This window comes from Phacochoerus africanus, chromosome 11 (genome assembly GCF_016906955.1).
Source record: "Phacochoerus africanus isolate WHEZ1 chromosome 11, ROS_Pafr_v1, whole genome shotgun sequence".
Lineage (NCBI taxonomy): Eukaryota > Metazoa > Chordata > Mammalia > Artiodactyla > Suidae > Phacochoerus > Phacochoerus africanus.
In genome coordinates, this window is record NC_062554.1 from 290,883 (window position 1) to 317,968 (window position 27,086).

General features: G+C 42.5%; 1 protein-coding gene across 1 annotated transcript; it reads left to right on the forward strand.

Moving 5' to 3' along the window:
- Positions 1–1,725: 1,725 nt before the first annotated feature.
- TMEM41B (transmembrane protein 41B) lies at positions 1,726–26,780 on the forward strand. The gene is made up of 7 exons (XM_047752496.1): positions 1,726–2,062; positions 11,685–11,802; positions 16,490–16,618; positions 20,124–20,217; positions 21,208–21,312; positions 22,455–22,593; positions 25,190–26,780. Exons 1-7 carry the CDS (start codon positions 1,942–1,944, stop codon positions 25,357–25,359), a joined length of 876 nt encoding a protein of 291 aa, XP_047608452.1. The 5' UTR covers positions 1,726–1,941; the 3' UTR covers positions 25,360–26,780.
- The last annotated feature ends 306 nt before the right edge of the window (positions 26,781–27,086 follow it).

Sequence of the window (27,086 nt, forward strand, 5' to 3'; positions counted from 1 at the left end):
TTTTTTTTGGTATTTTTGCCTTTTCTAGGGCCGCTCCCACGGCATACGGAGGTTCCCAGGCCAGGGATTAAACTGGCACCTCCACAGAGACAAGCTGGATCATTAACCCACTGCACCAAGCAGGAACTCCTGTTTCTAGGTTTTAGAGTTTGTTTTTTGGTGTAAAATTTTTTTTAGTAAAATATATCAAGTGATTAAAAATGATTTTGCAGGAGTTCCCTTGTGGCTTAAGCAGATTAAGGATCCAGTGTTATCACTGCTGCGGTGTGGGTTCGATCCCTGGCCCAGGAACTTCCATATGCTACAGGTGCAGCCAAAAAAAAAAAAAAAAAAGTTTGCTTGTTTAAGAAGACCTCTATACAAAAGACAGTGACTTTCTTATGTATTTTTCTATATATTTTCTTTGGGGGGTGGGGGTGGCCTTGGCTGTGGCATGCAGAAATTCCCTGGCCAGGAATCAAACCTGCGCCATAGCAATGATCCAAGACATAGCAGTGACAACTCCAGATCCTTAACCTGCTGAGCCACCAGAGAATTCCTGTTTTGTTTTTTATAATTATCTCTTGGAATTTGTTTTTGAATAAGCATTGTCCACATTATTAGTCTTTCCATAATTATCTATGGTTCAAAAGCCATTTAACAAATTTACTGAATGTCCACTTAGGTGTTGGCCCTATCAGCTGCTCGGGGATACAATGGTGAACAAAAGGACAAGGCCCTTTACCTTAACAGAGCTACCCCTCCAGAGACGGAGGCAGACGATAAGCAGGTAAACAAATAATCCAAGTAATTACTGCTTTTAATGACGACCATGGAGGAATTAAGTGGGAAGCTACGTCTTAAGAGTGGTCACTGAATGTCTTAATATAAGTAGGCCAAGGATGTGTACATAAAACAATCCCATTGAATGGACATTATTTACTTAACCATTCTTTAGTGTCGAGTTTTTAGACTGCTTCCACATTTACCATCACACTAATAGGTAATCCTGCTACGAATAGTTCTCTCTGTATGTTTACGCCCACGGAGTAGTCTTCCAGAAAATACTGTCCGGATAGGAACACAGTATTTTTACTGACATTGCCAAGCCGCTTTCCAGGGGGAATTCCAACACACTCACCAGCGAGGAAGCGGAATACCGCTCCGAGAGGCGAGGCGAGGTGGCGAAAGTAACCGTCGGAAAAGGTACGTCTGGGCTCAGCAAAAGGAAAAGATAAACGAGCTGACCTGGATTTACAAGTGAGGGGTGGCAGGTGATGACATGGCAAAGCGTTTGCTTGGGAACAAGAAAGCCGGCTTCTAAAGCCATCGCGGCCACCCTGTGACCTCCCCAGGTTACAGCCCTCGAGCTCCAGGTTGCTGAAACTCGGGGTTCGGCTCAGGCTTTACGTTTTTCAACATCTTCAGACCAAGCACCATCTAGCCCCTCCAACATCAAGGCAGCTTGTGGGACTGGCGGACAAGGGCGCGGGCTAATCGGCGTCCGCCGCGAAACGCCAGCTAATCACACCGCGCCCTTCCGGCCGCGGGGACAAAGGGATTGCAGCGCGTGCGGCCGCACTTCCGGACAATTAAAGCGGCGCAGCAGCCGCCGGCTTCCGGGACTCGCTCCCTGGTGCGCTGAGTGCGCAGGCTCTGCGCAGTCCCGGGGCGGGGCGGGCGGCCACAGGGCGGGCGGGGAAGCGGCCTCGTCTCGCGGTCACTGGGCCGGCGCGAGCGCGCGAGGCTCGGAGGCGGGGCGGGGCGGAGCTAGTGCGAGTGGGCGCTGCGGCTCTCGGCGCCGCGTCACTGTGCTCGCCGGGCCGAGGTCGTCTCGGGTGAGGTGGTCGCCCCGGAAGCGGCTGCGCCTGTGCCCCTGGCTGTTGGAAGACGCCCTCGGCGGAGTGTGGTTGTTAAGGGGCGCGGCGTCTGCCCGCTGCCTCCACCTTCCCCGCCGCAGCCATGACGAAAGGCGGAGTCGTGGAAAGATCGCAAACGGGGGCCCTCCACGCGACCCCCGCGGGGGACAAGGCGGCAGGGACGCGGGGCCCCTCGGCCCCGGGCGGCGGAGACCGCCTAAAGGGTGAGTAGACCTGGACGCGAGAGCTGGGGCTGGCCCGGGGGGGCAGTGAGCGGGAGGGCTTCGGAGGAGGAGGGACCCCAGCCGGCCCCAGGCATTCGCGGACGCAGAGGCGGCCTGGTGGTACCCAGGGGCTGGGGCAGAGGGCGTGGGGGACCTGGGCTGCGGCCCTTCCCACCACAAGGCCGTCCTAGCAGCTTCCTAAGTCCTTTTTCAGTTGAATTCAGGTAGAAGGCATGACACCGGCTTGTTGACGCTCAGGGAGATTGTAAGGTTGATGGTATTGAAGCGAGGCAGTGCGGGCAGGAACGTCGGCCTTCGTTGCTTTACTTTTGCAGATGAGGAAACTGAGGCCCAGCGTGGATATATAACTTGCAAGAGGGCACCAAGCCAGACTGGTTAAGTAGTGGCTAAAAGCAAGTGTGTAATGACGTTCAGGTGCCACTTCCAGGTGGCAGGAACACTTGGGTTTGAGTCCCTGCTCTACCACTTTTATGACTTTGTGCTTGTTATCCTTCAAAAGCTCAAAAGGTCAGTGTCCGAATTGTGCAGCGGGGATGATGATAATATCTACTTAAGAGTGGTGCATGGATTAAACAAAATAATTCATGTAAAAGGTTTAGTGTAATGTTTGGTTTATGCGAAGTGACGGCTAAATAAATGTTAGTAATTACTTTTTAAGCTAAGATCTCTTGTTCTCGAGGTTTGTTTTTGTGTGTGTGTGTGTCCCCCACACTGCCATCCTGGCATTTCTCAGGGCTTTAAATATTATTTTAAGCAAAATGTGTACCTTGAAACTGAGTGTGTTAATTCCATCTAGGCATAGAAGTTTCCTGCTTTTCAGCAGTTAAAGTGATTAAGCTCTTTAAATGCTTTCAAAGGCCATAAGCTTGGGGAGATCCTAACAAATGGCCATTGAGTTGTCTGCAGTTTGCTCACAGTGATGTGTTCTTCCACTAGTGATGGGTAGAGGAAGGGTCTTTTAAGAGTGTCTAGCAATATTGTGTCAACCATAAAGTATTGTCCTCTTTAAAGATACATTTATACGGGGTGTGGAGATAATGTTTACCATTCAGCTGAAGTTTCTTCAATCAAATGTAAAATGCATGAAACATTTAAATGGTGTCGTGCAGGAAATGACATTTTATTTTCAGATAATTTAAAATGTCCCCAGTTTGATTTGGGTCTTTCAGCTTTATATATTTGGATGCTTTTCAGCCTTATAGACAGTAGAGCCAGATAACTTCAAAACCCAGAAATGAATTGTCAAAGTATAAATCCACTCTAAATGACAAGAGCCTTGAAGATGCAGCAACTGAGAGTGACAGTAATCCAAGGGTTTCCTGAAAAAGTATTTTCCAGATAGGACATCCTTAAAGATTATCATTTGGATTGGGATAGCAGTAACTTGTTGTATTACTTCTTTTTTTTTTTTAATCCTAAACCTTGAAGAGTTATGCTGTGGCACAGTGGGATGAGGATCCAGCTGCAGCGGCTCAGGTCACTGCGGAGATGCAGGTTGGATCCTGAGCCCAGCGAAGTGGGTTGCACATCCCCTGTTGCACAGCTTCGGTTCCGGTTCAATCTCTACCGGCCCAGGAACTTTCATATGGTGTGGGTTCAGCCAAAAAAAGAAAAGACCCTGAAATCCCCAAAATGCCTTTACACTGTTGCATCTTATTTTATCATTAGAACAACACATTAGACACCGTTATTTTTATGATGCTGTCAGGTGGCGTCTGTGGACCGTAGACCTGTAGGAAGACAGGGAAGAGACGTGAAGGCAGGCCTTCCCAGAGAAGTAGGGTTTAAATGAGTAGAGAGAACAGGAAGGGATACTGGGTGGGGAAACATGAGGCCTGAAGATTAGTGTTAACCTTTTGTGTGTGTCTATGAAGAGATAAACTTGGGAGTTCCTTTTTGTCTGCAGTGAATTAAGGATATTAAGGATCTGGCAATGTCACTGCACCTGCTCGAGCATTGCTGCTGTGATGAGGGTTTGATCCCTGGCCCAGGGACTTCCACTTGCTATGGGTGCAGCCAAAAAAAAAAAGAGAGAGGCATAAACTTGTCAGGAGTGGAGGATTTCCAGTGAGTGGTAGAAGGAGGTAACTTTGGTCTTAGTTAAAATGGTGTCAGTATAAAGGGCTTTAAGTCTATAGGCAAAGGAATTTTTTTTAATCCATCTTCTTTATTAATGATTTTTGGTTTTTTCTTTTCCTTTGTCTTTCTCTATTCTGTCTCTTTTTTTACTTAGTGTTAGAAATTCTCTTCTTGGGCAATAGATTTTGTGGCGCCCTAGCATGGCAGGGTGCACATCACCTGGCTGGTGATGTGATAGCATCAGTAATCACTTAGCAGCCAGTTTTCCAAGGTATGAAGAACAGTTTTTGTTAATTGTAGGTGGTAACTTGGCAGTCAAAAAAGGATAGGTTTTGGAGTTCCTGTCATGGCTCAGTGGTCAACGAATCCAACTAGGAACCTTGAGGTTGCGGATTCGATCCCTGGCCTTGGCTCAGTGGGTTAAGGATCCAGTGTTGCTACGAGCTGGGGTGTAAGTTGTAGATGCGGCTCGGATCCCACGTTGCTGTGGCTCTGGCATAGGCCGGCAGCTACAGCTCCAATTAGACCCTCTTAGCCTGGGAACCTCCATATGCTGCAAGTTTGGCCCTAAAAAGACCAAAAGACAAAAAAAAAAAAAGGATAGGTTTTGGAGAAAAAAATGAGTAACTTTTGAGAAATACACAGTGATAGAATGTTTTTATAAATTCCATAACACTTTAAATTTGTATTTTTATTAACTGATAAATCTGTGTAACTTTGACAGGTAGTTATTGCATGTACCTTTGAAATGTTCTACACCGTACATGCAGTTTGGTACACTTAGCGGATTCCTTGCCTTGACTCTAGTCTGACATCTGAGGCCCACCCTGGAGACCACTGATGACTTGAGCAAGGCAGTAACACTGAAAGTGATTCTTGCATGATGAGAATGGGTGGGTAAACCTGAGAGGTGCTTGACCCAATCTGTGTGCCAAGGTGCCCGGACCAAGTGTTTTATGTTCTTTTGTGTTCTTTGCCCTGCTCATCTTTTACTACCATTTGATTTACAAGGACTCCTAGGGCCACATTTTAAAATATGTAGGTCACTCCCTTGTGAGCCGAGTGAAATGAATTCGATGGATAATCATGAGCCATTTTAAAAAGTGGAAGAGAAAATAGCATTCTTAGCATGTAATAGGGGGTGAGTATTCCTTGAATTGTATTTTTCAGTTGTATGTATTTTGTGTGTATCATCAGATCATGATATAAAATACATTGTTTATTGTGGAATGCATCCAAAGATATTTGGGAAATACTGTTTGAAGTTGGTTTCACTGCTCTTAGAAGATAGTATTGCTTGAACTTGGTAATAAATTCCTCTCAGATTGGTTTTTCAGGATAGATATATGTGAGGGAAAGTGCTTGTTAGTGGGAAGAATGGAAGAGATTAGGTGAATGGAGAAGAGGTTATTCTGAGGGCAAGATATGGAAGAAAGTGTGTTGGCATTTCATAGAGAGAGAAGGGGAAAGGGCAGGAGGAGGTATTTTCCTGAACAGACCTTGAGGTTGAGATTGGGAAGCTCACTAAAGTGTGGAGGCAGCCTCCCTGGTTGAGAGTAGTGGGAAGTAGAATTAAGGGCTCGAAGAGACTTGAAATAGCCCTTATGGAGAGTACTGTGAAAGGGTTATTGTTATAACCTTAATTGATAGTAAGCAATAACGGTAACTGAAATAGAAAACCAGTGAACTTGTTTAGGCCAAGGGAGTGGGTGATTGACTTTGTCTAGCGGAACCTTTGGCCTGGAGGGAGGTTGGAAAGCAGATAATGGCCTAATTGAGCATGGGGATTAGCATGATGGAAGGGTTAGAGGTGAGCAAGTGCAAAGCACTGTCGGGTGGGCAGATCTGCATGCTGAATAGCATGTGTATAATGCAGTTGGAAGGAGGCGTGGTGTGATAGGTATGCTTTGTGTCTAGGTGTTATTAAAGCACCATTAAAACAAGGTTTTTAATTTTTATCTCTGTTCACAACTCTAAGTGAATTATGTGCTAGCCTTTGGATTTATTTGAATTATACCTGAGAAGAATTCTTGAATCATAATAAGCAGCCCTCCCTATTTCCGGGTTTATGTGAAAGAATGGAGAACTTTAGAACTGACTGACTGTCGTTTAGTTTTATTGCATTATCATCTGTTTTCGTTTGTTTACACTGTGTTGAGTACAATGCTTGCAAAAGTTTTCCTTCTAGGGAGTGAAAAAACAGGTACCGTTAAAGCTGGAGGTAAATTTTGTTCACCAAATGTCTATGTATTTCATCATCCAGCTGTAAGATAAACAGCAGCAAGTCAGAGAGATGTTAGGCAGAGAAGACTCAGAGTGGTGTTCTCTGGTCCAGTTAAATGTCTGACACCTTTCTCCCCTCAGACCTCTTACGACTGGTGAAATAATAATGGGAAGAAAAATATTAGTTAAATTTTAGCGCTAACCTGATAAATGTCTTATTTAATTTTTAATTTGAGGACTTTCACCTGTTGAAATCTTTAAGCTTATGTTTAGCTATGCTACAGGTTAGAAGACTGTAAACTCATCTTTTAGTCTTTATTAAATTTCTACCTGCTCTATGAATCTTGCCGTCCTGCAGCGCAGTAATCTCGTTTTCCTATGGACTCAAACCCCCTTTTTGCCATTGCTTGGGAGTCTGGCTGATGATGGTATCAGCTTCTTAGGAGCAGATTGAGCAAAATGTTTCGTACATAATGAATGCTCAGCAGATAGTCCTACCCAGCTTTACATTTGAGTGCATTCCTTGCATAGTCAAAGTCCTAAAGAGATGTTCTAAGGAAGGAGAGGAGGAGCTCCCTTCATGGCTCAGCAGGTTAAGAACCCGGCTAGTATCCATGAGGATGTGGGTTCAATCCCTGGCCTTGCTCAGTGGGTTAAGGATCCAGGGACCCAGCATGGCTGCAGGCTGCGGTGTAGGTTGCAGATGGCAGCTTGGATCCCACGTCGCCATGGCTGTGGTGTAGGCCGGCAACTGCAGCTCCAATTCGACCCCTAGCCTGGGAACTTCCATATACTGCAGGTGTGGCCCTAAAAAGGACCGGGGAGTGGGGGGGGGGATCATCCATTCATTCTGTTCGCATATATCTACTATCTACACGATGAAAAAAACCTCAAAACTAATGGTTTCAAAGAGTTTATTATTTATTTCTTTTCTTTTTAGGGCTGCATCTGTGGCATATTGGAAGTTCCCGGGCTAGGGGTGGAATTGGAGCTGCAGTGGCTGGCCTTCGCCACAGCCACAGCAGCGTGGGATCCAAGCTGCATCTGCAACCTGCACTGCAGCTTGCAGCAATGCTGGATCCTTAACCCATTGAGCAAGGCCAGGTATTAAACCTACTTCCTCATCATGGATACTAGTTGGGTTCTCAACCTGCTGAGCCACAGCAGGAACTCCTTGAAGAGTTTAAAAGATGCCAAAATATTAAATTATTTGTATCAGTCTTTGTACTCTGAGCCTGATTCTAGCAGAAAAGTAAGTGAAAAGTGAGGGCTGGGCAAGTTAATTCCAGATCGACTTAGAAGCAGTCTATCTTTCAGAAGTAATAGGACTCTGGGAGTTCCCACTGTGGTGCAGCAGGTTAAGGATCCGGCGTTGTCTCTGCAGCAGCTCTGGTCGCTGCTAAGGCACAGGTTTGATTCCTGGCCCCAGAACTTCCATATGCCATGGATGTGGCCAAAAAAAATTTTTTTTAACTTCATGGTTCACATACTAGAACTCAATAAACACTGTCTTTTAAAAAGCATGCTTTCATAAACAAATATAATTTGTATTTAGTATATTAAAGGATTAATCTAAGCAGTTGTTTTGTAGAAATTATGAGTTGATTGTTAATGGTTATTAAAGTGCTTTGGAGATATACTTCACACTATTTTGTTGCTTAAGACTTTTTTAAAAATTGATAGCACAATCTCCTTGGGGTCTATTACTTAACAAAAAATAGGTAGCGTAGGCCAGATTGTTGCTTCTTTAATATGCTGTCACCTGAGTATTTTATTAAGATGCAAATTCTAATCTAGTAGATCTGGGATGTTGGCCTGAGAAAAATCCCTATTTCTAACATGCTCCCAGGCGAAGCCTATTCATGTAGTCACAGACTCTAACTTCAGCATCAAATTTAGTAAAATTCAACTAATTCAGATGTCACATGCATAAAACTGCCATGATGAGATAAGGGATAAAATGAGGTTTTACTTAGTTAAAACTTTTTTGGTTGAAAGGAACACAAGTCACTTTAAATGAGTACAAATAAAAAGGGAGGTCGTTTTAGGAATATGAGACAATCTCACCGGTATCCAGGAGCAAGAAATGAATTCTAGCCGGGCTTCAAGGGAAGTGGAAAATTCGAAATCAACAAGCAGTTTAACAGTATCTTCCATTTCTGTTCTCTGGGTTTCTGTTCCAGCCTCTCCTCTTAAGAGTTCCCCTGTGGCTCAGCAGATTAAGGATCTGCTGTCGCCACTACAGTGCCTGCTGTGGTGAGGGTTCAGTCCCTGGTCCAGGAACTTCCACATGCCACAGGCACAGCCAAGGGGGGAAAAAGCATCTAACCTCTCCTCTCACATTTTTCTAGTACATGTCTTTGCCTTGCTATGTCCTTTGACTCTGGCCTTTGCTGTTTGATCTTTTGGCTTCAATCAGGATCCACCACTGCTTTGATAAGAGTGTCTCTTTTTCTGGGTATGAATTCTTAAGAGAAAATTTGGACAAAGCCCAGATCCCAGGGTCTTGCAGGGAGGGAATTTAGGCATTATTTTTACTGTACTGTGAAGCCTTTGGGAGGTTCTAGGCAGGGAAGGTGCCACGATCCAATTTTTTCTTTTTTTGCTTTTTAGGTCATATGCCACACCCATGGCATATGGAGGTTCCCAGGCTAAGGGTTGAATGGAAGTTGCAGCTGCCAGCCTACAGCATAGGCACAGCAATGCGGGATCCAAGCTGTGCCTTCCACCTACACCACAGCTCACAGCAACACTGGATCCTTAACCCACTGAGGAAGGCCAGGGACCGAACCTCATGGATGCTAGTCAGAATTGTTTCTGCTGAGCCACGACAGGAACTCCTTCTTCTTCTTTTTTTTAAATTGAGGTAAAATTCATACTACAGAAAATTAACCATTTTAAAGTGTGTAAGGGAGTTCCTTGTGGCACAGTGGGTTAGAGATCCAGCATTGTCAGTGCTGTGGCTCCTCTCACTGCTGTGGTGCAAGTTCATTCCCTGGCCTCGAACTTGTGCATGCTGCAGGTGGGGCCAGAAATACATAAATTAAGTGAACAATTCAGTGGCAAAAAAAAAAAAAAAAGAATTTGATCAGCCAATAATGAATTGTTTCTGCGAGGGTCATCCTTAGGCCAGTTAGCCTTTCGGGTTCTGGAGGGTAGCGTATTGGAATCACACAGTGAGAATAGGGCCCATGAGGTTAGCGTCTTTGAGGGATGGGGGAGACAGGGAGGGTGACAGGACCATAGAAAAGGAGCATTCGGAGAGCAAACAGAAACACCTAATACGCTTTACAAATGTTCCTGAAAAACGATTCGCTAAATTAATGGAGTCCAGGCAGTCCTATGATTTCATTTAGGATGTTTCGTAAAGGCGTATATGAAAGCTACATAGGCATTAAGTTAGGAGAGGGAGGGGCATGGAACTGAAAATAGGAAGTCGTAATTATAGGAGTTTCCGTCATGGCTCAGTGGTTAACAAACCCGACTAGCATCCATGAGGACTCGGGTTCGATCCCTGGCCCTGCTCAGTGGGTTAAGGATCCCGGCGTTGCTGTGAGCTTTGGTGTAGGTCACAGATGTGACTCAGATCCTGTGTTGCTGTGGCTGTGGGGTAGGCCAGCAGCTGCAGCTCTGATTGGACCCCTGGCCTGGGAACCTCCATATTCCTCGGGTGCAGCCCTAAAAAGCAAAAAAAAAAAAAAAAAGAATAAGTCCTAATGATAGTATAGGTATCTATATGTTAACCCCTCAGTGCTGTCAGTATGGACAGGGTGTGATGGTAAGTGGAGATGGCGCAAATGGAACAGCCACTCCTGCCTCTTCCCCAGCGAGACTACGGAAGTGTCTCAGCCTCCTCACTGTTGACTTCTTCCAGTAAAAACAGCCCTGCTCACTCCACTGCTTGTGGTGTCCTGGATCTCATTTTATGCTTTCATCTTGCATGTAATTTTTTTGGCTGCATTTACAGCCTGCAGAAGTTCCCAGGTTGGAGATCGAATCCACACCACAGCAGCAACCCAGGCCACAGCAGTGATAGCATCAAGTCCTTGAAACACTGTACCACAGGAGAACTCCTTGCATAAATTTTTTTTAAGATTTGTTTTTTAATTTTAATTTTTTAATTGAGGTATAGTTGATTTACAATGTTGTGTTAGTTTTGGGTATACAGGAAAAGTGATTCAAATATAGACATACATACAGCCTTTTTCGGGTTCTTTTCCCATATAGTTATTACAGAATAATGAGCAGAGTTCCCTGTGCTATATGCATATAATTTTTTGTGTGTTCTTTTTAGGGCTGCATTCTCGGCCTATGGAGGTTCCCAGGCTAGGGGTCGAATCGGAGCTGTATCTGCCGGCCTACAGCACAGCCACAGCAACGCTGGGTCCGAGCTGAATCTGTGACCTAACACCAGAGCTCACGACCAGGGATGGAACCTGAGACCTCAAGGATACTAGGTGGGTTCATTACCGCTGAGCCACGACAGGAACTCCTATGCATATAATTTTTAAAATAACATTAAGATTATCTTATTGGAGAACACAAACATATTGTCCCATTCTTGGAGTCACAGCCACCCAAACTTGGGGTTAACTATTCTGAAGCCCATGTTGCAAAGAGAAAGTATAACATTGACAGAAACATTAGCAAATCTCAGGATTCTTAGGACAGTTGGAGCAGTCGCCAAAGTACCTCATTTTTCCTGAGAGACCATTCTGCCTGTGCTGTCAGTTCCCACTGTAGAATAAAATGGAAAGCCGGTGACAGCATTTGGCGGAAAGCCCTCTTTTCCCCTTTGGCTTATCAACAAATCAGTGCTACAAATTTTTTTTCCCAGTGCTTGTAAAATGGGTATCTCCCGGAAAAGAACCATGCCCAGTTAATAAACATTAAATACTGTAGTACTTTGGAGTTCCTGTTGTGGTTCAGCAGGTTAAAGACCCACCTGTTGTCTCTGTGAGGATGCAGGTTGAATCCTCTGCCGTGCTAGTGGGTTAAGGATCTGTGCTGCCTCAAGCTGTGGCGCAGATCGCAGATGTGGCCTGGATCCGGGGTCGCTGTGACTGTGCGGAAGGGCTCCGCTGCAGCCCCGATTCAACCCTCGGCCTGGGGACTTCCCTGTGTGGCTGTGAAAAGAAGAAAAAAATAAATAGGGAAGTACTTAAAATTTAATGTTACCAGTATTTTGGGCAAAAAATGTGAACAGTTTCTTGGGAGCAAAACCTCTGAAGGAACTGGTTTGTTGGCTTGGAATTCTGTCTTCCTGTGTCTTAATTATCACTTCTTTTTTTCCTTTCAGAGAGAGCCTGTGCAGAAGCTGGGTCAGCAAGAATGTCGCTTCTTATACTGGTGTCCATTTTCTTATCTGCAGCTTTTGTTATGTTTTTGGTATATAAAAATTTTCCTCAGCTTAGTGAGTAAGTATCCTAAAAGAAAGGGGAAATGTCTAGCATTTATAGAGATGAAAGTGGATTAAAAGTTAAAATAATTTTAAGCACCAGAATTGTCATAGTGGCGGTACATCAGCTCTCATGGCTTGTAGCAAGTTCTTACTGACAGTTATTTAAATCCCTCCTTCCAGACCTGTCTCCTGATTTTCTGTGCAAAGTTTTCCTAGCTCTGCTTCTCTAATTAAGGCATCTTTCTAATGGCTTTCAAACAGTTTTTAAAATCATAATTACTTTTCATTAATAAATAACATTTGTAAATAAATCACATTAATAAACATATTGCATTGTATTTTTTAGTGCTAGTAGTGACCAAGTAAATTTATCTCACAGTTTGTAATAGATATTGACTTAGAGTTTGGAAAATACTAACATTCGTTTTCTTTGCTTTCTCTTCTTTTTTTCCATCCCTGTATTCCTCCTTCCTCCCTTTCCTTGTAATCAATTTTTGTCTGCTTCTGTTCATCCATTTCCTTCCTCATCACATCTCTTTTAATTCTTTTTCTCTTCCCTGTTTTATAGAAATGATATGGTTTGAATAGGTACGTTTCACCTTGTAAAAAGACTTGTCTATCTAGTATACAACCACCGTTTCTTAGCCAGAACCTTGGAGGTGAATGTGTTTCAGAATTTAGAACTTTTCTACTTTGGGAAGGTAACATGGCATAGATACTATATATTGTGTAGTACCTCCATCGGCATCCAGGGCAGCATCCCGTAATCTAATACATTAATATTTTTGCAGAGAAACCTGTATCATAAAAGCCTAAAAATAATTCAATATAGATAGGGTCAATTTTTACTGAAAAATTACAAAGAACTTTTGGGTTGTAGAACTTTCTGAAATTTTTTTTCTCTTTTTTGGCTCCTCTACTGCATGTGGAGTTCCCAGGCCAGGTATCAGATCTGAGCCACAATTGTGACCTGCGCTGCAGCCGCAACTGCAGCAATGCCAGATCCTTAATGCAGTGTGCCAGGCCGGGAATCGAACCTGTGTCCCAGGGCTCCCAAGACACCACCAGTCCCATCACACCACAGTGGGAACTCCAGAACTTTTTGAATTTTTAGGGAGGATATTATGGACCTGAAACTTACCTTATGAGGACAAACTATCTCAGGGTTATTTAACCACAGTAATAACACCCTTGGTTAATCATAGGTTACATCAGAGACTACTAAAATGTGGATAGACTTTCCACCAGGGCAATGTAATTTCAGCATATCAGGAAATTCCTATCACCTCTGAATTTCTTTCATTAAAAAAATAAAATAAAATCTTACTCAAACACGAAAATAAATAAGTAAAAAATATTTTTTCACTAACTCTTCCTTATGCTTGAAGTTTTATAGTTAAACTTCTTTTTATTTTATTTTTCTTTTTAATGAGAACATTTAATATCTACTCTCTTAGAAAATTTAAATTATGGAATTACTGTTTTCGTTTTGTTCATGGTTTTCTGGTTGCTTTGACGGTCCTGCGTTGCTGTCTTACTCTCTTCCTTTGGGATTTGATGATTTCCTGTGTTGCGGTGCTTTGATGCCTTTCCTCTCTCTTTTAGGCGTCGACTGTAGTTTTCTCCTTTGTTTATACCATGAGGCATCTGATACTCATAACAGGTTAATTTAATCTAATGACAGCTTTACTTCAAGCACAACAAAAGCTACATTTTACATGGCTCTCCTACATTCTATATTTTTATGACATAATTGACATCTTTTTACACTGTGTATCTATTAACAAATTACTGTACTTCTAGTAATTTTAATACTTTTATCTTTTTTTTTCTTTTTTAGGGCCAAACCCACAGCATATGGAGGTTCCTAGGCTTGAGGTCAAATCGGAGCTGGAGCTGTGGCCTACGCCATAGGCACAGCAACACCAGATCCAGGCCACGTCTGCAACCTACACCACAGCTCATGGCAACAGGGGATCCTTAACCCCCTGAGTTAGGCCAGGGATCGATCCCGCGTCCTCACGGATGCTAATCAGATCTCGTTTCTTCTGAGCCATGACAGGAACTCCATACTTTTATCTTTTAATACTTTAAATTATAAGTGACTTACCAACAATCGTTATAAGATTATTCTAAATTTAACTATTTCCCTTTACCAGTCAGTTTTACATTTTCATATGTTTTTCTGTTACTAATTAGCACATTTTTTTTTTCATCTTGAAGAATTTCCTTTACTATTTATTTTAAGTCCAGCTAGTGGTAATCAACTCCTTTAGCTTTTGTCTGAAAATCCTTTATGCTTGTTTTGTCAAAGGCCTTACTTTGGCCTCAAGGTTCGTAGGATTTGCTGGCAAAATAACCACTCTACACTTAGTTAAGCAAAAATTAGAGAGTTTTTTGAATTAACAAAAGACTACAGGAGTTCGCCTCTTGGCACAGTGGTTAACGAATCCGACCAGGAACCAAGAGGTTGCGGGTTCGATCCCTGGCCTTGCTCAGTGGGTTAAGGATCCGGTGTTGCCGTGAGCTATGGTGTGGGTCGCAGACACGGCTCGGATCCCGCATTGCTGTGGCTCTGGTGTAGACTGGTGGCTACAGCTCCAATTCGACCCCTAGCCTGGGAACCTCCATATGCCGTAGGAGCAGCCCAAGAAAATGGCAAAAAAAAAAAAAAAAGTCTACAGCTTACTAGTTAAGAAAGAATGGTAAAAGATAGAGGTTGATACATAACCAAATTGGGGAAACAACTCCATCCAGATGCAGGCAGCACTGGGACATCCTTGAACAGCAGTCTGGAGTCCCGGGGGGGAGGGGCCTGGGAGTGCATCCACTCTGTGGCTGGACTTCAGTTTGCCCTTCAAAGGAGTCCAGCTTTTAGCACCAGGGCTTTCATTTTTACTGTAATACTTTCCTATACCCTGTAAATGCCTTGGGAGGAGCGTGTCATATTGTTACGTTAATTTTAGTATGATTTCATTTTATCTATTTATTTGTTTTTGTCTTTCTGTCTTTTCTGGGGCCACTCCCGCGGCATATGGAAGTTCCCAGGCTAGGGGTCTAATTGGAGCTGTAGCCGCCGGCCTATGCCAGAGCCACAGCAACACCAGATCCAAGCCACATCTGTGACCTACACCACAGCTCATGGCAACGGCGGATCCTTAACCCACTGAGCAAGGCCAGGGATTGAACCCAAAACCTCATGGTTCCTAGTCGGATTCATTAACCACTGAGCCACAATGGGAACTCCCCTGATTTCATTTTAGATCCTTTCTCATTTTGATGAGGAGTAGGAAACAGAGGGCTGACTGAGGAGTTTCCGCTGTGGCACAGTGGGTTAATGGTCTAGCTTGTTTCTCTGCAGCCACTGATTCAGTCCCTGGCCCAGTGCAGTGGGTTAAGGATCCCGCATTGCCACAGCTGTGGCATATGTAGGTCACAGCTGTGGCTCGGATTCCATCCCTGGCCCAGGAACTTGCATAAGCCTGACCCCGGAACTCTCATGTGCCTTGAGGGCGGCTGAAAAAGAAAAAATAAGAGCTGGCTGAAAGAGGGAAAGAAGATGGAGTGTAGATTAAGGTTGTTTTGCTCCCAGTCTGCTCTAAGAATTGAAACACCTTTATGCAGTAGGTGCCATTAGGAATCTTACATTCTGCTTCTTTCTCTCTGTGTATGAGATGCATGCACACCCCGATAAAGAGCTTTTTAGTTTTAAAATTTATAGATGAGAAAACCCATTTTAAGTTACTTGCCATTTTTTTGGGACTTAAACAGCATTCTATCATTGTTCAGCAAAGTTAAATTTTATCATGTAAACAAATGGGTATAATACATGTTAAACACAGGGTGATTATTTGAGGCTTTTATAAACAGAACGTTCAGTTCCGAACAAGGCACCAAATATAAAGTAAAATTAATAGAAGGTGGAAAGTGTTTTTATTTATTTATTTATTTATTTTTATGTTTACCTTTTTTTTTGTCTTTTGTTGTTGTTGTTGTTGTTGTTGCTATTTCTTGGGCTGCTCCCGCGGCATATGGAGGTTCCCAGGCTAGGGGTCCAATCGGAGCTGCAGCCACCGGCCTACGCCAGAGCCACAGCAACACGGGATCCGAGCCGCGTCTGCAACCTACACCACAGCTCACGGCAACGCCGGATGGTTAACCCATTGAGCAGGGGCAGGGACCGAACCGGCAACCTCATGGTTCCTAGTCGGATTCGTCAACCACTGCGCCACGACGGGAACTCCTGGAAAGTGTTTTTATCTGAACTTTGAGTTGGGGTAAGATGTAAACTGTAAATTCATTAAAATTTTCTCTTAGTGTCAGTTGTAATTCATTATTGACGTCAGCTTATCATGAGGATCTCCCAAAATGGTGTTCACTGTTTTAAATATGCTGACATCAGTGGTTCATTTCCTAATTCAAAATTTACTCCAGTGTTGGAGCAGATGCTTTTTAACCTTTAATTTGGGTCACCCTGAATTTTCGTATGGATGACACATCTCATGCAATTATATTAAAGCATCAAAAAACAAATAATTTAGAGACCTTTGAACTTAAATGTTGTGAATTTATGTTCAACATATTACAGATCAAGGCGTCAAATCATTTTGGATAAAACTTCATGTTTTGAACTTGTCTTTGATATGAATTATCTTGGCAAATTTCTACTTAAAACTTTTTTCTCTTTAATTTTATTTCTTCAGAGAAGAAAGAGTGAATATGAAGGTTCCCAGAGATATGGATGATGCCAAGGCTCTAGGAAAAGTTTTATCCAAATACAAGGACACCTTTTATGTACAAGTACTTGTAGCATATTTTGCTACATATATTTTGTATCCTTTTAACTGAAGAATGTTTTCTAGTTTAAGAAAAGTGCTTTAAAAGATCTGCTGCTCAGTTGTGCATAATTATTTTTCCTTTTAAAAATTAATACAGTATATGATTAAATAAAATGTTAAAAAATGAAAATGAAAAATTTTCACTTTAATCCTGTCTCTCCAACTCTTCTATTATTTCTGAATATTTATTACCAGTTCTTCTGTTTTCTGCGTATTTCACTTATAAACATTTTCCTTTCCTTTGTATTATTCAAGATAATAATTTTATTTAGGATTATTTTATTAGTTAATTGTTTTTTAAGAAAGTGTTTGTGGTGTATAGTGGACTTACAGCGTCCTATTAGTTTGAGTTGTACAGCACAATGAATCAGCTTCTATGTGTCTCCATGCTTTTCTCCCGTAGAGGTTATTACAAACTAGTGAATAGAGGTTAGATTATTACAAACTAGTGAATAGATCCCCTGAGCTGTACAGTGGATTCTCGTTAATCGTCTCTTTTATGCAGTAGTGTATGTATGTTATTCCCAACCTCCCAGTTCCTCCCTTCCCACAGTGGTCTCCCCTAGGGGAACAGTAAGATTGGTTTCTAAATCTGTGAATTTATTTCTGTTTTATAAATAAGATCTCTTGTATCCTTTTTTTTTTTTTTTTTGTCACTTTGTCTTTCTAGGGCCACACCTGCGGCATATGGAGGTTCCCAGGCTAGGGGTCAAATCGGAGCTGTAGCCACCGGCCTACACCACAGCCACAGCAACTCGGGATCCAAGCCATGTCTGCGACCTACACCACAGCTCATGGCAGTGCTGGATCCTTAACCACTGAGGCCAGGGATTGAACCCACAACCTCATGGTTCCTAATCGGATTTGTTAACCACTGAGCCACAACGGGAACTCCGTCTTGTATAATTTTTTATTAGATTCCACATCTAAGTGGTATTGTGATATTTGTCTTTCTCTGTCTGACTCACTTGACCCAGTGTGATAATGTCTAATGTTCACTCTCTTGTGGCACAGCAGGTAAAGTGTCCAGCATTGTCACTGCTGTGCCTTAGGTGCAGACTGAAAGTAGAAAGAGGGTGGTTTTCAGGGACTTGGGGGGAAGGGACTAGGGAATGTTATTTCATGGGAATAGGGTTTCAGTTTTGCAAGATGAAAAGAGTTCTGGAGGTTGCTGGCACAGCAGTGTAATAGTACTTTATGCTACTAAACCATGGTCCTAAAAATGGTTGAGGTGGTAAATTTTCTGTATCTTTCAACAGAATTTTATTTTTGGGCTGCACCTGCAGCATGCCAGGGATGAAACCTACACCACAGCAGTGACAATGCCAGATCTTTAAGCCACTAGGTCACCAGGGAACTCCTGGCAGAATTTTTAAAAATTAAAGAATCTTAAGCAAAATGAAGCAAATTTAACAGTATATTAAGTTTGTGGGGATTTGACTAAAGGAATTATTTCACATTGTTTCCTTGAAAACAGTAATTTGTGTGCACCTTTGGGATAAATCTTTTTTTTTTTTGTCTTTTTGCCATTTCTTGGGCTGCTCCCATGGCATATGGAGGTTCCCAGGCTAGGGGTTGAATCGGAGCTGTAGCCACCGGCCCACACCAGAGCCACAGCAACGCGGGATCCGAGCCGTGTCTGCAACCTACACCACAGCTCACAGCAACGCCAGATCCTTAACCCACTGAGCAAGGCCAGGGATTGAACCCGCAACCTCACGGTTCCTAGTCGGATTCATTAACCACTGTGCCACGACGGGAACTCCATGGGATAAATCTTAAGGACAAAAAAGATTTGAAAGAAATCTTAAACTATTTTCAGTTGTTACATTTTTCTGGAAAAAAATTTTTCTTTTTTTTTCGGCCATGCCTATGGCATGTCGAAGTTCCTGGGCCAGGAGTTGCACCCATGTGACAGCAGCAACTTGAGCCACTACAGAGACAACACCAGATTCTTAACCTGTTGTGCCACAGTGGGAACTCCTGGAATTTTTAAATATGTAAAAAAAATTTTTTTTCAGAATAATACTAATATTTGATATATATATTTAATAGTATGTAAAGCAAATAGCTAATTATGTCTGTGACATTAAGAACCAGGATTTTCAGGGAATTGCTTGGTGGCTCAGCAGGTTAAAGATCAGGTGTTGTCAGTGCAGCGGCTTGGGTTGCTTAGTAGTTGGCATGGGTTCAGTACCTGGCAAGGAACTTCCATATGCCACGGTCAGAGCAAAAAAAGAAGAAAAAAGAAAAGAAAAGGAAATAGAGAAATCAGAGTTATCAGTATATATGGCCATATACTTGAAGCTGTATGTATTTCCACATACATGGAAGTGGCTGAATTCATCAAAGAAAAATGAGGCGAGAGTGGGTAGCAGAAGGTTAGAAATTCCAGGCTTGAGTGTGGGAGGAGAGCTTCAGGTTCTTAAGCTACTGAGCCACAACGGGAACTCCTTATCTTTTTTTTTTTTTTTTAGGGCCACACCCACGGCATGTGGAAGTTCCCAGGCTAGGGATCCAGTTGGAGCTATAGCTGCCAGCCACAGCCACACCAACGCCACGTCCAGGTCACGTCTGCGGCCTACCCCGCAGCTCATGGCAATGCCAGACCCTTAACCCACTTAGCAGGGCTAGGGATCAAACCTGCATCCTCATGGATACTAGTTAGGTTCTTTACTGCTGAGCCACAATGGGAATTCCTTTTTTTTTAATGAGTAGTAAGTTCAGGTAAATGTCTAAAAGTTAGGGAGTTCCCTGGTGGTCTAGTGGTTAGGATTTGCTGCTTTCACTGCCGCAGCCCCAGTTCAGTCTTTGGTCTGGGAACTGAGATTTCTCATCAAGTCCCTGCATGCTGCAAGCCAAAAAAAGAAAGGTTATGTTAGAAACAGCAACTTTTTTTTTTTGCTTTTTTTTTTAGGGTCGCACTTGCAGCACATGGAGGTTCCCAGGCTAGGGGTCTAATGAGAGCTACAGCTGCCAGCCTACGCCACAGCCACAGCCACGCCAGATCCAAGCCATGTCTGCAGCCTACATCACAGCTCATGACAATGCCAGATCCTTATATGTACATGTACCTATATTTCCACACAAATAATGTTTCCTAAAAGCATTAAAGAAGCATATTATTTAAAAGATTGAAGACCTTTTTTGTTCTCTTTTTTCATTTTTTCTCCCTTCTTCTCCCCACAGAGTACCCAGTTCCTCTCTGTCTGGTACATGTTGGGTATCTGTCTTGGTTTTTCTCTTAGTAACACACTCTAATCAGCATTGATTTATGATAATGTTGGTAAAAGTTAAGCTTAAAGCTGTCTATTAGCAACTGAGGAGTCATGTATTTTTAAACTTTGGATGTAATTTTACTTAATTTTTTAATACTGAAATATGGATATAATCTTATTAACATGATAACTTCTGTATTTGATTCTTTTTCTGGATTGTTGGATTTGTCATTTAAAAATTCATTTAATTATGTTTTAATCCTTAACTTAGAAGTTAACAGCTTGCAAACATTTGCTATTCCGGGCTCTATATTCCTCAGCATACTCTCAGGGTTTCTATATCCCTTCCCACTGGCCTTATTTCTTGTTTGTTTGGTAAGTATATAAAATGAAACTGGGAGGCTGGGGGAAAAAATACCTTCAAATAGAATGATGGGAACGATGAGGCATCCTAGTCCCAAGAGTCTCTGGAAGCCTCCAGTTACTCGTTTTAAGGGGCCTTTAGCATTAAAGTAATGTCTGTTAAGGTATTACTTTAGGAGATTTATAGTTTGTCTTTTTCTTGAACATGGGTATGACAGACTGAATTGCATGTGTAGGTTATGTTTTAGCCTTTGCTGCCTGTAGTGTTTTGTAGCTTCAACAGTCCAAGAATGTCGGTGGGCACAGTGAGTGAGATCCCAGGCTGAGGGTGGTATCTTCAAGTGTAGCAATTGAAAAAATACTAGCTCTTGAGGTTTTATTCATAAGCTCAAGGCTAACGCTGACTATTTGGATATCATCACTAAGTTTAATCACAAGTGCAGGTTTGTTGTAGCTGGCCTCATTTTAGTTATAATTTGGTTAAAGAGGCTGGTGCCCCTCTGATAACTTAACGAGTCTCTCTTGCTTTAAAAGTAATAATAATAGGAGTTCCCGTCATGGCGCAGTGGTTAACGAATCCAACTAGGAACCATGAGGTTGTGGGTTCAGTCCCTGGCCTTGCTCAGTAGGTTAAGGGTCCAGTGTTGCCGTGAGCTGTGGTGTAGGTCACAGACGCGGCTCGGATCCCATGTTGCTGTGGCCCTGGTGCAGGCCAGCCGCTACAGCTCTAATTCGACCCCTAGCCTGGCAACCTCCATATGCCTCGGGAGCGGCCCTAGAAAAGGCAGAAAGACCAAACAAACAAAAAAAAGTAATAATAATAATAATTTGGTCAGAGGAAGGCCTGGGTGGATTCTTGTTCTCTGCACAGGAGATGTCATCGTGCAGAGTCTCCTCCCCATACACCCAAAGAAGGGGCTAGTTGAGCTTTGCTGTAGGCGATTACGTCTGTATGAGTACGATGGACAAGGACAATGCTCATGACGACTTCTTGTTTTCTAGTGTTCTGGACTCGGTGCCTCCTTCTGCTATATGCTCTCCTATTTAGTTGGGAGGCCAGTGGTGTACAAATACCTAACAGAGAAAGCAGTGAAATGGTCACAGCAGGTAAACATGTGCTTTTAAATTATCTCGGAACACTTTGGCTGCTTAAGAAGCCAGTTTGTGTAATCCCTGTGTACATTAACTCAGACTCGGGGCTTTAATAAAAATGATCTTTTGAGCAAAATAAAATCAAGTGGTAGGCAAATAATGTTAATACTTTGAGATAGGAAGGTTTTGTATGTAGAAGAGTAACTGTTAATGCTTCATTCCTGGTAAGTTCAGTAGAGCAGAGACATCAGAGGGCTGATGTAAAGACACCCGCGTGCTTAGACACCTCAGCTGGTTTATGTTGATACACCGTGCAGTCAGTGGTCTCCGAGAAACCTGCACCAGCCAACTTTTTAATGCATTTCATCAGTGGGCAGAAATCTTCTGTCAGGACCTCCACAAAGACGTTAGCTCTACCAGCATAGTGTTGCTAAGAAAAATCTGTTTTTATGAAGAATCAGAAGAATTTTAGAAATCATCCTACCTTACCTCTTTTTTTAAACGGATTAGGAAACTCAGAAATCAAGCATCTTGCTTAAAATGATGACTATCTGTAAAAGAAGATCCAGAGAGTTCGCTGCAGATGGCGCTCTTCTTTAATGGCCCGGATGTTTCCGTGGGCTTGTTTAATCTCGTTTATCAGTGGTGAATGAACTCACTCACGTAAAGTTCATTCTAATCACAAAAACGGTTTTTTGCTTTTGTCTTTTTAGGCCCCCCTGTGCCATATGGAAGTTCCTAGGCTAGGGCTCAAATCAGGGCTGTAGCCACCAGCCTACACCACAGCCATAGTAACTCGGGATCTGAGCCATGGCTGTGACCTACACCACAGCTCACGGCAACACTGGATTCTTTAACCCGAGTGAGGCCAGGGATTGAACCCACCTCCTCATGGATACTAGTCCGGGTTCATTACCTCGGAGCCACAGCAGGAACTCCTGGAGGCAAGGTCTCTTACTGTGCTATACAGGCCCTTTACATATAGGGAGTTAAAAGCATTAAAAAGTCGGTCACTGGCTATGTATCTTACACATAGTTATACATTTAATTTTGCCTTTTTAGGTTTATAAGGATTTGAAGTAAGGTGTTTTATGTTAAGCAGTTTGTTTTCAGGACGGACCTTATCTTGATCCTCATTTGTTTTTTTCTTGCGACAGGTCGAACGTCATAGAGAACATCTCATTAACTACATCATATTTTTGAGAATAACACCGTTTCTGCCTAATTGGTTCATTAATATTACGTCTCCTGTGATAAACGTGCCGCTGAAAGTTTTTTTTATTGGCACTTTTCTAGGTAAGGCCTCTAGTTCTCAGGCTGTTAGAACGCGTTTGACGGAGACGGCTAGGCCAGGTTTTGTGCTCTTTACCGACATGCCAGCACTGTGTGTAAATGGTGGCCACAGAGCCTGGCCTATGTAAATAGTTGCTCAGAGATGTTTGTTGGTTGTGTTGATTTAAATGGTTTTTGTTACTTTTTAAAAGTAAGAGCACTGGATGTTTTTTATTTTGTATTTATTTATTTTTTTTGTCTTTTGAGGACCGCACCCGCAGCATATGGAGGTTCCCAGGCTAGGGGTCTAACTGGAGCTATAGCCACCGGCCTACACCAGAGTGACAGCAACGCCAGATCCGAGCTGCATCTGCGACGTACACCACAGCTCAGGGCAATGCCAGATCCTTAACCCACAGAGCAAGGCCAGGGATCGAACGTGCGTCCTGATGGTTTCTTGTCAGATGTGTTAACCACTGAGCCACGGCGGGAACTCTGAGCAGTGGATGTTTTTCAATCACACAGAATTGAGCAGCTCTCTCAGCAGAGATAAAAAGACAAAGATGCCTTTGAATAACTTCTCTTTTGTCTTGTAATCAAGTACTGAAATATTGAACTTCAATTTTCAGTAGAAAATCGATCCTATTTTTCTTTTTATTGACATAGTGTTACGGGCATTACCAAAAGTACGGGGGAAGGAAGGATCAGCAAAAGGTTCTTATTTTCAAGGAGCCTGCACTTAATTTGGGAATTAATCAGTGGACATAAAGATTCTCAAACACACACACACACACACATTTTGCTTTTTGGGGCCACACCCATGGCATATGAAAGTTCCCAGGCTAGGGGTCAAATTGGAGCGAAAACCGGCAGCCTACATCACAGCTGCAGCAATGTCAGCTCCAAGCCGTGTCTGTGACCTACACCACAGCTCACAGCAGTGCCACATCTTCAACCCACTGAGCGAGGTCAGGGATTGAACCTGTGTCCTCATGGATACTAGTCAGATTTGTTTCTGCTGCACCACAGCGGGAACTCCCACTTATATATTTTATAAATTCTGATAGTTGTTTAGTAAGAATATTCTACTTGCAAATTTAATTTGAATTGGTTAGACAGCAACAAAATGCGCAGATTCCTCAGGTATTGAGTGTCTGTTAAATTCAAGCTTTGAGTTAATATTTTTTATTACTACCTATAGAAAGATTCATAGACAAACTTAAAAATCTTAGCTAATTCTCAGTAAAACTGGGGAAAAAATTTAGCAGGATTAGTTTTGGATTTTGTAAAAGAATGTTAAATTTATAGAATCAGAAGAGAGAATTTTTATACCTGTCTCTTTATTTTACAGATGAAATACCTAGAGATAAAGTTAACTTCAGTACTTGGCTAAAGTACTTTTTTCGGTTTATTCTGGTTTTTAATAAAATGTGGTTGTTCCACCATGTTGTATGAACTGCTCTTTTTACCCATGTATTTTGAGTATCTTTCCATCCCCCCCCCCTTTTTCTTTTTACAGCTGAACCAAGTTCTAGGTCCAGGGGTTGAATCAAAGCTGCAGGTGCAGCCTGTGCCACAGCCGCAGCAATACTGGGTCTGAGCCGCATATACCCCAGCTTACACCAGATCCTTAACCCACTGACCACATCCTCACAGAGACCACATCAGGTCCTTCACCCGCTTAGCTACAGCAGGAACTGCTATCGTTCCATTTCTGAATATCTCCTGCCACTCGTTTTTACCCAGGGTGAATGAGCATTTACTCTGACTTATTTTCAAAGACTTAGAGTATTTCCAGGTTTTTATTATTATAGTGCTTTGAACAACCTTGAGACGTGGTCTTCGCTCAGGTACATTAATATTTCTTAAAGTTGAAATTGGTGGGTCATAGCACATTATTTTTTTAAGGCTGTTGATAAATTTTATAAAATTATTTTCTGGGAACTTCCCTTGGACTTTTAAATTCATTATCTTTGTTTTTGTTTTGTCTTGTTTTTTTGCCGAACTTGTGGCATATGGAAGTTCCTGGGCCAAGGATCGAATCCAAGCTGCAGCTATAGCCTGTGCCACAGCTGCAGCAACACCAGATCCTTAACCCACTCCACTGGGCTGGGGATTGAACTTGTGTCTCAGAATCAACTTACTGGAGCTGCTACAGAGACAACCCTGGATCCTTAACCTGCTGTGCCACAAAAGAACTCTGAGAGATTGAATTTTTTATATGGAAATAAATTTGAGGAGCTTTAAGTAAAATTAAGAATTTCCAAAATGTGACTGACTGTATTCTTATGAGAAATTTTATATGCATAGAGGCGTTCCCATTGTGGCTCAGCAGGTTGAGACCCTAACATAGTATCCGTGAGGATGCAGGTTCATCCCTGGCCTTGCTCAGTGGGTTAAGGTCCTGCCTTGCTGCGGGCTGTGGCGCACGCCCCGACCCCCGCCTTGCTGTGGCTGTGGTGTAGACTGGCAGCCGCAGCTCCGATTCGACCCCTAGCCTGGGAACTTCCGTGGGCCACCGGTGGGGGCCTAGAAAGAAAAGGGACAAAAAGAAATTTTATACACATAGAATTTTAATTTTAAAAAATAATTGTTTTTTCGCCATGTTTTTATTTTTTAGGAGTTGCACCTCCCTCCTTTGTTGCGATTAAGGCGGGAACAACACTGTACCAGCTCACAACTGCGGGGGAGGCAGTTTCCTGGAACTCGGTGTTTGTTCTCATGGTCTTGGCTCTGCTTTCTATTCTGCCAGCCATCTTCCAAAAAAAGCTGAAGCAGAAATTTGAGTGAATAATCATCTGGTTTTTAGTTTTCCTGTCGTCGTCATCTCAGAATTGGCAGGTTTCTGTGTTAAAATCACTTCTCTAGTCATTGAAACAAAGAGTTTGTAAAGTAAAATTTCTTATCACATGGTTAACATGATGCATTTAAGTGGCAAAGGAGAGAAGAAGGTAAAGGTGGGTTGGCATACCCTGCAGAGAGCCATCAGCAGTCACGGCCGTCTCCTGAGTTCCTTTGCCAGGGGCGGCTGTGGAGGAGAAGCGTAGCGGCACGTGGCAGGACGTTCTTGGCCCAACCGATTAACTCCACTTAAAATGTTCTGTGGACTGGCCGTACGTGCTTGCCCTTGACCTGATCATTTAACATGTTTCTATTCTGTACTAATAGCTGAAGTAGGAAACGCAAATAGAAAGCGAAGACACCGCGTTACTGTTCTGTCGTTAGGCGACTTTGAGAGCGAGAGCTGAAGAGCCAAAGCTCAAGAGCTGCACCTTTCTTCCCCTTTACCTTTGAGGTGATGGATTTGTTTGGCAGCTGCATCTTAGTGGACTGCTGAATTTGCAAAAATGTCGAGTTATATCCATTGAGTGAATTTTTATCTTCTGTTCTGGATTATCATGGATTAGTCTGAAATTTAAAATTCTGACCAGTCTATTTTCATCTTTTTTTCTAGCTTTCACAGTGTCCCCACTGTGCACATACAAACTGGTAATTACATGGTGATTGTATCGTATTGGTGTTGGTCGTTTATATTCAGATGATACTTTGTTAGGCAGCCCCTCTGTGATCTCAAAGGGGATCCAAAGAGCAGACTGCGCGTTCACAGTTTGTAGGGTTAGATTAATTATATTACTTTACATTTCGAAACAAGCAGTGGCAGTACAGCACTTAAGAGGTTGAATATAGTTTATTTGTTCCAATGACTGTAAAATTTACCTCATTTATTTATTAGGCTGTTGTTAAAATATGTATTATGTAATTATCCTTTTTATGCATGATACATAAGAATGCCTTGTTTTATTTCTGTTAATGGCTTTTTTGTTTGGGGCTGCTTTTGATGAATGCAGTTTCCCAATTTAGTGTTTTTACTTTTTATATCTCAAAAAAAAATTCTCATATGGTAACTAACATATTTAAACAGTCCTGGAAAAACTAAACAGCTGTTTGCTGCTTGCTGAATGGTACCCTCAATTCCTGGGTTCTAGGACGAAAAGTACTCTGTCCCTTTAACTCTCACCCAGGACTGTCGTGTGGAAAAGTGCTTTAGCTGCGGGAGAAATCCTTGTGTGTTTTTACTGTGGGAGCTATGCTCATCCGCAAAGCCTGTTTCTACTGCATAATGTGGACTGATTATTTTTTCTATCACAGTATTAACAAATGGATTTATTGTAAATACAAAGAAAATATATTAATATACTATTCTTATGTCACCTGGCCTTTTGTGTGAAATTATTTATTGTTATTTCTAGCAAGGTTTTCTTCCTTTCTTACTGACCAGAGACTGAGGGATAAAGCTTTTGTTATTTTTACAAAGAGACTTAAAACATAGCCTTTTTTGGACAAAGCTCCCTAATTATTACTGTATGAAATGTAATTGAGTACATTTTTATCAAGTTTTAAAAATAAAAGCGTTTGGACTCAGGAGCAGCCTCACTATCGACTCCGTCCCGTGTGTACTGGACTTACTCTGGTCTCAGGGTACGTTCCCTGCCCTGATCAGTGATCTTTTCCCTTTG